We start from the raw sequence: 14516 nt of genomic DNA, 5'->3' as shown, positions 1-14516 counted from the left end.
TCTGGTAATATGATCAGATTGTCTCCCTAAGAATCATCAGGTGCCTGCTACATGAATTTTCTTGGACCTTAACACCCTTAGAATGAATGTCCTGCAGTGGGCCTTGAAAATATGCCTTTTAAACAAACCCTCAAACACCACTGCATTAAAGACATAAAAATCCATACATTATGCATGTCTTCTTGCCAAACTTTTAGACTTGTTTATTCAGCTGCTAACTGGACTTATTCATTTGGAAGTCTGGATGCAACTTTTACTCAATATGGCCTAAACTGAACTCATCAACTTCCTCCCAAGCTGGTTATGGGAGGCAAAATAATGCTTCTCACTCCCAAGATGTCTACATCTTAATCTCTGGAACCTGTGACTGTATTAGGTTACATGGCAAAGGGGAATTCAAATCTAGATGGAATTTGAATTGTTGATCAGTTAGCTTTAAAATAAGAAGATTAAATGGATTATCCAGGAGAGCCCAATAGAATCGCAAGGCTGCTTAAAAATTGAAGAGGAAGGAGAGTTACATGGAGTTGTGACTATGTAAGACTGATTAGAGACATTAAACTTGCTGACTATGAAGATGAACTTGAGGTAGAGAATATGTTTGATCTCTAGAAGCTGGTAAAGGCAAGGAAAGAGATTATTTTCTAGATCCTTCTGAAAGGAAGCCATCCTTGCAGACATTTTGGCTTTAGCACAGTGAAAACTATGTTAGATCTCTGACCTACAGAAATGTAAGGTAATATTAACGTTGTTTTAAGTTTTAAGCTATCAAATGTGTGGCAGGCATACTGTGGAAACTAGGAAACTAATACAGAGTTGGATGCCTGCAAGTTGGGCGCAGAGGTCTGGCTGTCTGCTGCTTCAAAAGTCAATTCTCCAGAGGCAGGTGCTGATGTAAAGTGGTTTATTTGCAGATATTGGCCATCTGAAAGATGGGGACTCTTGTCTCAAAGCCCATCTCCACCTCCCAGTGCAGGCAGAGGTTTTTATAAGGAGGGAGAGGGGAACAAAACAAAGAGATCAAGGGAGAGGGCTGCAAAGATCTCTGCGTGTCGACGAGCACAGTCCATTCCAGTAAGACAAGTGATAGTCTGGTGTGCATCATCCTGATTTCATGTCATCCTGGCCCCATGCACGTCACCCTGGTTTTAAATCATCCTGGCTCCACAGTTGAAAGTCAGCATATCTCCCAGAGCTGGAATGCTCGAAGGTCAGAGTCCGTACCTTCTGAAGTTCATTCCTAGGATTCTTATACAAATGCTATTTATCTGTAAGCTTCATATTAATCAGAGTCAGCACTTACAGAAACAATGTCAAAAGAATAGTGGATGGATTACAGTCCCACACTATTACAATCCCCTACTGTCACACTACTGTAGAAATTACCTAAAAGTGTGGAAGATGCTTTGGTGGTGGGCAGAGGCTGGAAAAACATTGGGAGGCATTATCAGAATATGACTACATTATCCTGAATAATTTATTAGTAGGAATATGGATAATAACAGCTATGCTGGTGAGAACTCAGAAGGAACCGGGGTGCATGACAGAGAAACTATTATCACCTTAGGGAATGTACCAAAATTGTCATGAACAGACTGCCAGTAGGAGTATAAACATTAAAGGATCTGCTGGCGAAGGCTCAGGAGGAAATAAGGAACATGTTTTTGGAAACTGGAGGAAAGAGGATCCTTGTTACATAGTAGCAGAGAGCTTAGCTGAATTTTTGCCTCTAGTTATATGGAAAGGGACATTTATAAATTGAATATTTAGCTGAAATTTCCTAGCAAAGTGTTAAACAGTCAACCTGGTTTCTGGCTGCCTCTAATAAAATACAAACAAAAAGAAATAAATGGAGGGAACGATTGTTAAATAACAAAAAAAATAAGGAACCAGGGCTTGATGATTTGGCAAATTCTCATCTTATATTGCGAAAGATATTAAAATCAATGGATTCGTTGTCAAGCAACTATAGTCTAAAAAAGCTAAAGCTGTGGCTGAACCATGTTTACCATTTTTCTTACGACCTCGGGATGATCAAAAAGTCAGTGAATTCTCTCACACAAAAGGCTATTTGATGAGATTAAGAAAATGTTCTCTCTCGTGGCAGCAGAAGCTGAGAATAGAACCGGGACTGTCAAGGCAGCGTTTGTAGGCAAGACCTTTGAACTCCACGGTACACAAAGGCTCTGTGCAAAATTCTTGAGAAGTTTATACTTACAGACACTGCGAGGGTGGACCGAAAGGAGCAGAAAGAGTACCACCCAAAAGGAGTTTGTCAGAATTTCCAGATTCTACACAGACCAATCCGTCTGGTTAAACTTCTCCGCTGTAAATACATGCTAAATTTCCTGAGAAGGAAGATGAGCCTTGAGCCTAGAGGGCGTAGCTTCAAGCCCCGGAGCCTGGAGCCAAAAACCACAGAGGATTATTTGCCTGACAGGACTGTGAAATTGTTAGACACTCGTGACTCCCTCTTTCCCCCCCTTACTTTTCACCTCTTCTGATCCAGACTATTTATAACTAGTATGTCCTACCTGTCATAGTGTATTCGGGAGGAATTTGAGGCTTTTAAACAGAGGGGATTTAGATGAAATTTTGCACTTTGAGTGGATACTGTATTGTGAGGAGACCTTTGGGGAAATTGGAATGGAGTTAAGGTATTTTGTGATGGGGGGGCAGGGACGGGATGGATATCATTGCAAGTCTGAGATCAGACGGCACAAAGCAGTCTGTGCCCCGCCCCCAACCCCAAAGATCCCTGGAACCTGTGGATCTGCCAAGCTACAGGGCAAAGAATTGATGTTGCAGGTGAAATGAAGGCTGTTAACAGTTGTACTTAACATAGTAAGAGTAGTCTGTATTATCCACGTGAGTCAATGAAACCAATCGCAAGGGTCCTTAAACGTGAAAGAGGGAATGACATGTGATTCTTCCCTAGAGCCTTCCAGAGGGAATGCAGTCTCGTTAAGGTCAGTGAGACAGATACTGGACTTCTAACCATCAGAAGTGTAATATATCTATGTTCAGCCACTAAGGGCGCGTTGTTTTTTACAGTATTGATAGGAAATGATACTCTTGCATCTTTGTTTGCTATCTCAGCTCCCCATATCTCCATTCACCTCCCCGTTACCTAAAATTCTGAAGGCTATTCTTGCTTTGCCTCTCTTTGCTGATCCTACATCCAGTCAACTGCTGAGCATTGTTACCTGGCCTCTGAAATTTTTCTGAAATATGTTCTCTTCTCTCTGTATCTACATCACTTCCCTAGATAAGTTTCATTATTTAATCAGAATGCCTCAATATGCTTAAAACTGCCTTCATCTTGCTACTCAGAATCTTTTTTGATGCCCTTCTATTATTTTCCATCATCTGGCCTAGAGAAAAATCTTTGAGTCCTTGAAATCACAAACGAAGCCTGTCATGCCTGGCTCCTGCTGACCACTCCAGCATCACCTACCTAAGTTGTGATAATTTCTTATGCAGCAATAGAACACTAGTACTCTCATGTAAACCCATATCTATAGGCAGTCACTTTACTATTATAGTTACTATGACCTGTGCATATATAGTCATTGCTTCTATTACATCACTTCATTCATTTCTCACAATATCATTTGTTCATGCATTATGCAAAGTAATACTTTTAAAATCTGTTATGAGTAGACAGTATGAACCTAGAGATCAAATAAGGAAATTCTCAGCACTCAATTTATAATCTAGGGGACCCCACAAAGCATATAGGAAAATATAGCTATCTCTACCTAGATGAGATGGTGACATACATATCTTTATAACTCGAATACTCCCAGCCAATCCAAATCTGCAGACTGCTTTAAGGTTTTCTTTTGAAGCTGCATCTCTGCCATTGATTCCTCTTCAGCCCACATTTAACACTTGATTTACATTTTTATTACTTTTTCTGTATCCTTCTGTTAAATTTTCATAACTGTATTTTAAGTTTAAGAAACAGATCATCCTTTATATTTCTTTATCAAGAACAGTTATGTAAGATTATAGGCTCAGTTGTGGAGATTATCTCTAGCTGCGACTATTCTCTTTCTCTTCCAAGAACTTTCACAAAGTAATAAGTTAACTTTAAAATGTAAGATGTACTTCAGTATTATCTGTCTTCCAGTTTACCTAAAATTCATTGCTAGGGTCCTTTTGGGAGAGACCACATTATGTCCCAGAAAATTCTGTTAAATTCAGATAATTACAAGGGAAGCCATAAGATTGCATGTTGAGGAAGATATTTGGCCTTTACTACAGAACTAAAACAGTAAACATTTTGAAAATTATCACTGACTATTATGAACTACATGAGACTAGATACAGACTCCATTTGCTGGAAAAAGAAAGTTAGTAGAAGAGGACTGAGAACTTACTCAAATCTGGTCTGAAAGACCATATAAATTTTTTAATACATTTAATAAATATATTAATTTTGACTATAGGCAGATTATAAGGCTCACTACCTGAGACTTCAGTAGGTGATGACAATAGGGCACCTTAGATTTGTTGTATTAATCTGCTCAGGCTGCCATAATAAAATAGCATAGGTTGAGTGGCTTAAGCAACAGAACTTTATTTTCTCCCAATTCTGAAGGCTGGGAAGTCCAAGGTCAAGGTGACAGCAGATCTGGTTTCTGGTCAGGGATCTTTTCCTGGCTTGCAGACTACTGTCTTCTTGTCCTGTTCTCACATAGCAGAATGAGAGCGAGCTATAATGTCTCTTTCTCCTCTAATAAGGGATTGGACTCCATGCTTATGACCTCTTTTAGCCGTAATCACCTCCTTCAAGGCCCTGTCTGCAACACAGCCACATAGGCGGTTAAGGCTTCAACACAGGAACTTGGTGGGGGGCACAATGTTCAGTGGATAGCACCTATCTCCCAGTAGTTCCTCAAAAATAATAAAAAGCAGTAAGACAATAAAGCTACACAAAAGCCACCACTTCAGCATGACATGAAGGCAGAGAATGCCTAAACTTCAAAATAACTCTAAGTAAAAGTGAGGAAAGAACACCAAATTCCAGCCAAAGATGCTTCACTCCTCTGCATCGGTCCATTTGGTGCCAAGCAAAGGCAGATGATAATAACTACGGAGAGGAGGGAAGAAAGAAACCAACAATAGACTCTAAGGTATACCAGAAACCCACACCAGAAGGACTAAGCCATTCACAAGTCTGAAAATACAAAAAGTAGTGTTTGGGTAGAGCTTCATATAAAATCACATGAAGGGACTTGGAAGTTTGAGCCATATGAGGTGCAGTCTTCAAAACACATGGGTCCTGCAGAGGTGGTGGTAGACAGAAAGGTAAGATATGCTTTTTAGCAATTGCTTGATGAAAGAAACAAAAAAGAAAATATAGGGTTGTTAAATATAAAAGAACACCAAAGAATTAGGGGGCAAACTACCCAGAGTAATTTCAACAAAATCATATTATAAAAGGTAATATAATACCAGGAAACTAAACATTTTAAAAAGGTTTAACTGCAGAAGCAAACATTAGGATGACAGGAAATCATGCTTTAAAAAAATAAATGTGTGTGTATGTGTGTGTGTGTGTATACATATGTTAAGGTGCAATGAATATGGATTTCATAGAGAAAGAAAATAGTGATCATGAATCAAAATATAAATAAACATAAATATTATGGCAGAACTGAGACCAAATATATTAGTTATAATGTGAACACACCTATCTTTCTTATTAAAGAAAAATATTTTTTCACCTTAACTGCAAGATACATCTGTATGCTTTGTACAAAAGACACACCTAAAACAAAGTGGTTCAGAATAGGGGGATAAGCAAAAATATATGAGGCAAATGAAACACACACACCACACACACCACACACACACACCACACACACCACACACACACACACACACACACACACACAAGGAAGTACAGGTAGCAGCAGTCTTGATATCAGACAAAGTGGAATTCAAGAGCAGATGCATGAAACATCATAAAGAAGGGCACTTTTCAATGGTAAAGGCCACAATTCACAATGAAAGCTTAACATGTATGAGTGTCAATGCCCCATGTAGTACAGCAGTCACTTTATGAAGCAAAAATTTTAATGCCCCAGGTAATACAGCAGTTACTTTACAAAATAAAAACCATCAGCAAATGCTAGGGCCTAAGAGTAGAATCACAATAGTAGTAAAAGTCATTAACATAACTCTCTCAGTACAAGACACATCAAGTAGACAAAATGTAAGGACAGAAGATCTGAACAACAATTCAATAAGGTCAATATTATGGATAGATATTAGAATTTATTCTCTTATAATAATGAATGCACCTTCACCCTGGCCAGTGCTGCTCAGTTGGCTGGAGTGTTGTCTTGTAAACCCAAGGACCGCGGGTTTGATACTACTCAGCCAGGGCACATGTCTCGGTTGTAGGTCCTCAGTTGGGGTTTGTACAAGAGGCAACCGATCGATGTTTCTCTCTCAAATCAATGTTTCTCTCTCTCTTTCTCCAACCCTTCCCCTCTCTCTGAAATCAATAAGATGAGGATTTTTTAAAAATTTAAAAATAAGAAAGAATACATCTTCTTCTGAAGCACCATGCAATCTTCACACAAAACAAATATATATTAGGTTCATATAAAATATTAATAAGGTTCTTAGGATATAAATATTACAAGAAACACTTTATAATCACAGTAAAAATCATATGCACAGCATTCATAACAACTCTATTACTTTTCTAGAGCTGCCATAATAAATTACCACAAATGGGGTGGTTACAACAGCAGAAATCTATTTTCTCACAATTCAGGGGACTGTAAATCTGAAATTAAGGTGTTGGGAGGTTGGCAAGATACTAATGTGATCTGTTGCTAGGTTGACATTATTTTATCAATGTTAATTTTATTACTTGAATGACCTCCTGTATGTATATCTATCTAGAGTACAATTTTGGAGAATATCTATATCTAAAATTATTTCCAAATAAAACATTTTGAAAAAGCCAAGTCAACCACAAACCAAAGTGCTAGTCATCTAAACTGATTCCTCTTTATTAATTTTACCAAAAAGTTTCTATATTGCAAAATCCTTATGATGTTCCATTCATCTAGGTGCGTTTGTAAATTCAACTGTTGCTTTTCTGATTGCAGATGGTTGATTGGCAATCATGATATCAGGTTTAATCCAATGGTGCTTCTTTCTCAGAATTCTATGAGAACAGAACTGTCCTTACAGAATGATTACCAGGGTGGACCAGTTACGGCCCAGTTGCACTATGGACCCTAAAGATGGAGTTGGCCTTTTTCACATATATATTTAAGCTGGATAATTTTTTAAAGCTTTACTTTTTTTTTTTTTTTCTATACACTCTCAGCTATGGTCTTTCTAAGAAAAAGAAAAGAAGAGGAGAAAGAGAAAAGACAAGTAGGATATGTTTTCTTATAAAAGAAAGGGAAAAAAGTTAAACAGAGGAGGTAAAAAAGAATAATCAAATATTGCACCATGTACTTTTCAAGGGTTCCTGGCTGGTTTGGCTCAGTGGATTGAGCGTCGGCCTGCGAGCTAAGTGTCGCTGGTTCGATCTTCCAGTCAGGGCACATCAGAGAAGGAAAACTCTGACTCCAAAAAACCTCCGCTGCCTTGCGGCATACCTCTTCAGGGGAAAGGCTAAGGGAGTAAACCCCGACAGAAAATCCGGAGCCGGAGTCCCTAAGGCGGTTTGACGTTGTAGTCAACACCGGCAACTCCTGCGGCGCACCTGAAGCCAAGCTGTATTGACTCCGTCTTTCCCTTGGACCCTTCAGCTGCGAAGAGAGGGGGGGTCTGCTGCATGGGCAACAGCAGACCCTCCATATCACCCTGCCCAGGCTCTGTAGCTTCAGCTCCACTGGAGAGGACACTCCAGCGTCATCGCAAGATGTCGATTCAACACGGGAGGAGACAGATACCGTGTCACTCCCGAGTCGGACTGCACAGCCATTCTCGGCGGTGCAGATAGACTCTTAAGAAGCTACACCATCGTCTCTCGAGACGGACGGCTGCCAACGACGACTTTTTAAGGTTTGTGTTAATTTTTTTTTTTTTAAAAAGGAACATAGCTTTATTAAAAGTTAACATATAATATACATGGATAGCACATGGTGCCAATTGTATTTGCAGATATTACAGCACTCAAACTCAAGTTCGCAAGTTACACCTTTGCCACAGCCTTGGCTAAATCTTGAACTAGTGCAGAATTCAGCTGTGCTAGAGTGCTGATCTTAGCATGCTTAGACGTGGCATACTTGTTCTTGATAGTCATGTGCTTTGTAAGCCCACGATTCACCATGACTATATTCTTAGCAAGGTGTTGCATAACAACTAGAAGGGATTCTTCAGTGTATGACAGGTAATGCTGTAGAACTGGTGTCCATTCACCATTATCGAGAACTTTCAGTGCTAAACAAAAAGCTCCTGCTGCAATCTGAGAAGGAGGAAAGTGCACCATATCGTAGTCTAACATAGTTAGTTCCATCAGGTATTTAGCCAAAGTATGTTGCTCCACATCGACCTCTCCAATCTTAGATGCTCTCCGAAGGAAATGCAGGGGTAGAGGACGACCCAGACTAAAATTTAAAGCTCTCAGAATCTTCATTTCCATCTGTCTGATTTGGAGCTTCGTGTAAGTTTTGTCAGTCACAAAGGCAAAGTCACCGATTTCTGGAGGGTACATTTCTTCATATTTGCTCGCAATAAACATGGCAGTGACACCAACTAGCTGCAGCATCTTCTTGGGCACAAAATTATTCTGCATGAACCGATCAATAATGGAAACAGTCATGTACATGGTCTCCTGCAGTAATCTGAATTTCATTTGAACCTGCACCAGCCAATCAATTAGTATGGCTCTCATGTTTCCAGTGACTTCACGACCCAGAAGGTATTTTGGTCTGACTGCTTGCTCTTCCTCAAGTTGTCTCAGATAAGTATAGATATCTTTCACATATTCACTACAAAGGTTTGGATCAGCTCCATCTTCTGCATCCACATCATTCACTGCAAGAATTACATCAGAGAAAGCCTGACACAGATATTCTTCTGCAGGGGCACAGCCAGAGGTTTCCATTGGGCTTGGAGAAGGGGCATCAACCAAAATAGGCTCTGGCGAAAGTTTTTCTTCTTTAGCAGGCTCAGGTTCTGGCGCCAGCAGTGGCGCCGGTTCCAGCACAGGCTCAGGCTCAGGCTCAGGCTCAGGCTCGAGTGCCTTTTCCAGAGGTTTTGGTAGTTTTTTAGCAATAACTTTTCCAGCAGTTAAAGGTTTTGCCTCCTTTTTCAGAGGGAATTTGGCCTGTGGTTTTTCACTGACGTTGTTTCCGATGTCTCCAAGTGCTGTTCTTGGCCGCAGTCCGGCCTTGGAGGCTGCAGCAGTGGCCACAGGCACGCGCTTTGCGCCTGCCATACTGATCTTCGCCTTATTTTCAGCATTAATTTTCGTGTTCCTGGTGACCCGGAGCGCCATGGCTTCCTCTTCACCAGACAGCAGCTCAAGTGGGGAGAAGCAAAAACGAGAGCCCCGAGAAGCCGGGGACCTGATTCCAACAGAGATCAACAACCGTTCCTCCGCAGCACGCTGGGAGATGCAGGGCTCAGCCTCCCGGTTTGTGTTAATTTTAACAGCAATTTGAGAAGATCAATATATACTATTAACCTGTTTCTCATATATACATTAGAAATTAAGATTATGACAGAAACTATTAAATATTGTAGTAGAATTTAAATTCTTATACTTCCATAAGTCAAAATATTTATTTAATTATACACACACACACACACACATATATATATATATATATATGTATATATCATGAGATTGCATTATTTTTCCATATTGTATCAAACTGCTGTGGATTCTTGATAACTAGATAACAAAGGTGACTGGACAAAGTTTACTATTCATTTATGTTTCTAGCATTGGTTCTGTTGTGGTAACAAAGATGCCTTAGAGGCAGATGCACCCCTGACTATGTTTTTAGAGAATTAACTTTAACAGAATAGCATAAGCTGACTTTCAGTTAAAGTCTCAAGTGGTACCCTGGACTTGGCCTCTCTAGTCCTTCTAACAGCATTCTTCTACAAAGGTGTAATAGTGGATTGTAACTATCTCTGGTTTTCAAATATAAAATGCCAGCTCAAATAACAGTCAGTTATTTGATATAAACACACATCACCTATAACATAAGAATATGAACAGTCAAATCACAGAAAACTAAATGCAATTGGATGATCAACATATGAAAACTCCTTAAACTTGCTAAGTGAGTATTGTGACTTTTCACAACTAGTTAATATATACAGGATGGGGCAAAAGTAGGTGTATAGTTGTGAGTTTGTGAAACAGTTTATTCTTGTAATATTGGTCATTAATTATTGCATTGTTTTCAATACAAATAACTGTGAACCCAACTTTGCCCCACCTTGTATTAATATATTTAACCCTGCTAGTTATAGCTTTACTAAAATATTTATTGCAGTTATTGGGAATGAAAGGCTTCTTCTGTACTTTAATAACAATAATAGCATCTTATGCTTTGCAGCTCAGAGCACTATACAATGCACACCCGTACGGGGGAGAGAGAAACAACTGACTATCTCATCAAAATATCAAGTGAGAAACAACATAGGAATTCTTAATGAATTCTGAAAAAAATATGAAATCATTTAGATGTTATCTTACATTACTTTTTAAGTTTTCTAAATTTTTGACTGGGGGGGAGTAAAAATTTTATGACTTGATATACAAATTTACCAACAAGTTGCTCACCTTCAAATAGATGTTTTATCTTGCAATGAAAGGTGACAGATAGAGGGACCAGCAAAGACACTCCTTGGGGATATCATTAGCTGGCTTGTTTACATGTACCCTGTTGAGCCTGAAAGTGTTTGAACACAGATTATGTTGGTTGCCATGGACTGGCCATGTCCATAGTGAATTCCCAATGTGTTTTTATGTATTTATTCACAATTTCCAGAGTTCTCCCTGGCTATCATTTAATTAGGACGCCAATAAATGGGTGGAAATGACCTCAAGTTTGAATTTCTCTATAATTAGGAAGAAAGTTTAAACATGAGTGACTTACAGTTTATAACATCAAATTAATTTATGCATAATACTTCAAGTCATTTCTAGAAGGAATGTTTAAAATCAATAATTATGGCCTTAGATGTGCCCTTGCTCCTAGGGAATAAATGATCTGATCTGAAAAGTCAGCCTGTTATTTAATAGTTTTCCTTCCAGGATTTAATAACAATTAGTCACCTGAGACTAAATTTTGTATGGCTTTATTTTTGCCTCTGGCATGAGATGAAGAAATGAAGATTATATGATTTTAGAGGGAAAAATAAACCCAAGTAAAATTCCTAAATATCTTTAAAGTAATATGCCAATGCCAAACTGAAATTCATATGAGCTCTCTGGATACTGTCAACAGTCATTGATTTTGTGGTACTTCTGGGACATCCAGAAGCATAATTTAGAAGCTGAATATCAGGGATCTGGAGAAAGAGCCAGGTAGGGTTTATAGCGTTGGCATTCATAAACATATATTCAGTGATTGGCATCATTTAAATAAATAAGATTCCCTTAAGAAGACAAACAGCATAAAATAAGAAGGACTTGGAAGAAACCCAGAAAAAATATCTTTTTTTTTTTAAAGAACAAGTAGGGAGAAATACTAGAAGTGAGATGACTAAGTGAAAGTAGGAAAGCCAGGAAGAAATATTGTCAGTTAAACAAAGGTATAGAGCTTAAGGAGGGTCCAAGAAATCCTGCCAAACATGATAGGTATGTCAGTGGAAGGCCTGGAAGGTAATCCTTGCACTTGATGATTGGCAAGTCTTTGTTTATCCCCTTAGAGCAGGGTTAGGGGGATGGTCAAAGTCAGTTCAGATACCAAAGGACCACAAATAAAATTGAAGAGAGGAAGTAAATAATTTCTCTTTTAGAGATCTTGCCTATGAATGTAGAAAAGGACAGTATCTAGATTAGGACTCAGGATAAAAAGAAAAAAAGGTTTCCACAAGATGTAAACAATTTTAACATGTTTATAAGTGAGGAAAAGAAAATATTGGTGAATGAGAGGTGAAAATCTAGGAAAGAGGGTATCATTTATAGTTCAAACATCCTAAGCAAAGTGGTAAGAATGGGCTTACAAGGCATAGTGAGAAGGATTTATTTTGGATAGTAAAAGAGATACTTTTCCCTCTAAAAGAATCTACAGAGGAAAAAAGAACAGTAATATATAGAGATGTCAGGATGGACTTGGGTCACAAAGCTTAGATGCTATATACCAGAACACTTCTTTCTCTGTAAAAGATAAAGCCAAGTCATTGGCAATGGAGTGAAGTTTTTTCATGCTGAACTTGAGGAAGATAAAGTTTGTAAAAACAGGAAGTTGTGCAGAAGGAAATGAAAGACTGTATGAGATAGATTGATGGGGATTACTGAGAACCTAGTAGGTTAGAAACATAATTTTGGATGACATTGTGAAAGGATATGATATTAGTATATTAACAAATCAGTATCTTGGACAAAATGTTACTTGTTTTGCTTTTCTTTTGCAATTCCAGACAAACATATATTCATGATATTCATAATATTTAACTTGTTTTTTTTTAAACTAAGTACTTACTAATGTGACTTTTTATCTCAAAAATTTAGCCTTCCTAAAGAACCAACATTCCATTAAAATCTTTGTGACTTTTTTCCCTTCAGTTTTTTGCAACGCTGCTATAGAAACTATTTTTGGAGAACTCAAGAACCAGGGTATTGACCCTGGTAAGCCATAAAAATGTTCAAAAACATTATTGTGAAATTTCTTTATCCGTTAGTAGGTGGGTATGTGGGTGTCCATATACACATGATTTCGTTGACCTTGCAGTTTTTCATCGAATAACTCTCAGTATTTTCCAAGCATCCTTGTGTGTTTCTTGGGGCACACTTATAGTATTTCTAGGTTGCTTTACAACACTGCCTTAGCCTTCACTCCTGGTTTTCATGGAGCTTCAAGGTCAGCATTAATGAGGATGTAGGGCCTTCCCATGCTTCTGGGAATACCCATGATACTACACATATGTATGTCCTAGATTCTCAGGCATATCTTGGAGCTTTGCAGCACTCCATATGAGCATCTCATTCCTTATCCCCCCAGGGTTCCTTTTAAGATATTTACTCAACATATTTTGTGCCCAAAGCATTATTACTTCAGAAAGGTGAAATATTAAATCATTGTCACTGATTATTTTTGGAAAATACCCCATGGGGAAAGGCTATTTGCACCAGGAGAGCAATGAACCGGGTCAAGTCATGATACCTGAGTATGTGGCTTTTGAGGAGCTCCAAACCTATTCTGCCCCATTCATTCAGGCCCATTAATGACTACTAAGCTCTTGATTTTTAATACAATTTGGGGACTACTCATTTTTAAGGCTACCAGAGTGCTGTCGGGAAGGAGGTGGGAATAGGGCCAACTAAAATATCACAAAGCTTGCTGAGATTCAACATTTTTCTTAAAGAAGCACACCTTAAATTGTTGTACTCCTTTGATTAACTTTGAGTTCTGACAAAAGTAGATTGTGACAATTTTTTCCTGTGTTCTCATTGCTTTTGGTGGGAGAGTCTAGTTTCAGAGGTCTTTACCATACTGGAAGTCAGAACTTTCTCACATAGGCTTTTAAATTATATTCTCACAGATACCCCGTTTAAGTAGAAAAGACACATTTCCATTTATTAGAGAAGAATTAAGAGAGAACATGGATAAGCCATTTTACGGTAGATGTCCATTGAGAATCTAGGGTCTGAATTTCAGTCTTTCCTTTGCTACGAGTGATGGGGAAAGTGCTGAAAGAGAAAGTTTGGAATTGTATCTAAAGAGTAAGAGAAAAAGAGCTGACTAGGTATTTGTCAGTAGATCTCTGTGCCTCCTGCAGGTCCCTGCTGAAATTTTCAATCCAAGATGTTTGGCAAATTTGGAGTGACAGGTATAAAACAGATTATGTGACGTCTGGAGTATTTTGGACCTTATCAAACCTTCTGTAGTGACATGAGAGTTGACAAGCCCACCATCCTGTGAAACATATACCTGTCAGAAAATATTGAATTAGTTCAGCCATTGATCAGACCCAAGCTTTTGTGTTCATATTTTTATAGAAGCTATGAGGCCAACGTATAAGGAAGCATCAGAGAGAACTTTTGTTTTAATTGAGAAGGGGTTAGGATGTTCTTAACTTTTTATTTGATATTTCCTGCTCAGGCCATGATCATTAAAACAATTCACTATGGTGTGAGAAAGTGCTTCTTGGCTTAGGGGCACTGGTGAGGTGAATTCACGATTATGGATCGTTTTCATTGAATTATATTTTTAGAACTTTAGTTTTGAGCTCTGAATCTACAACTGTAATTTTCAAGTAATCAATAATATTTATTCAAGTGCTCTTGGGTAAGGATAACAGGAATACAAAGACCTGCTTAATTTTAGCAACAACCACAGCAAAAA

General features: G+C 38.4%; 2 protein-coding genes across 2 annotated transcripts in view; one reads left to right on the top strand and one right to left on the bottom strand.

The window, feature by feature from the left end:
• Positions 1-14516, top strand: part of GPC5 (glypican 5) — a 1053876-nt gene that overhangs the window by 498517 nt on the left and 540843 nt on the right. The gene's annotated exons all lie outside the window — the stretch shown is intronic.
• Positions 8069-9613, bottom strand: LOC149995873 (G2/mitotic-specific cyclin-B1). Its single transcript, XM_090258315.1, has one exon. It carries the CDS (start codon positions 9482-9484, stop codon positions 8177-8179), a length of 1308 nt encoding a protein of 435 aa, XP_090114441.1. The 5' UTR covers positions 9485-9613; the 3' UTR covers positions 8069-8176.

The sequence above is a fragment of the Furipterus horrens genome, unplaced genomic scaffold (genome assembly GCF_987537825.1).
Source record: "Furipterus horrens unplaced genomic scaffold, mFurHor1.1.pri manual_scaffold_12, whole genome shotgun sequence".
NCBI lineage: Eukaryota > Metazoa > Chordata > Mammalia > Chiroptera > Furipteridae > Furipterus > Furipterus horrens.
Note: the sequence above shows the minus strand (reverse complement) of the source record. Positions and strands in the feature narration are given on the sequence as shown.

Excerpts from the sequence above, each read along its gene's own strand:
- LOC149995873 (XM_090258315.1), bottom strand. The coding sequence starts at position 9,484 with ATGGCGCTCCGGGTCACCAGGAACACGAAAATTAATGCTGAAAATAAG.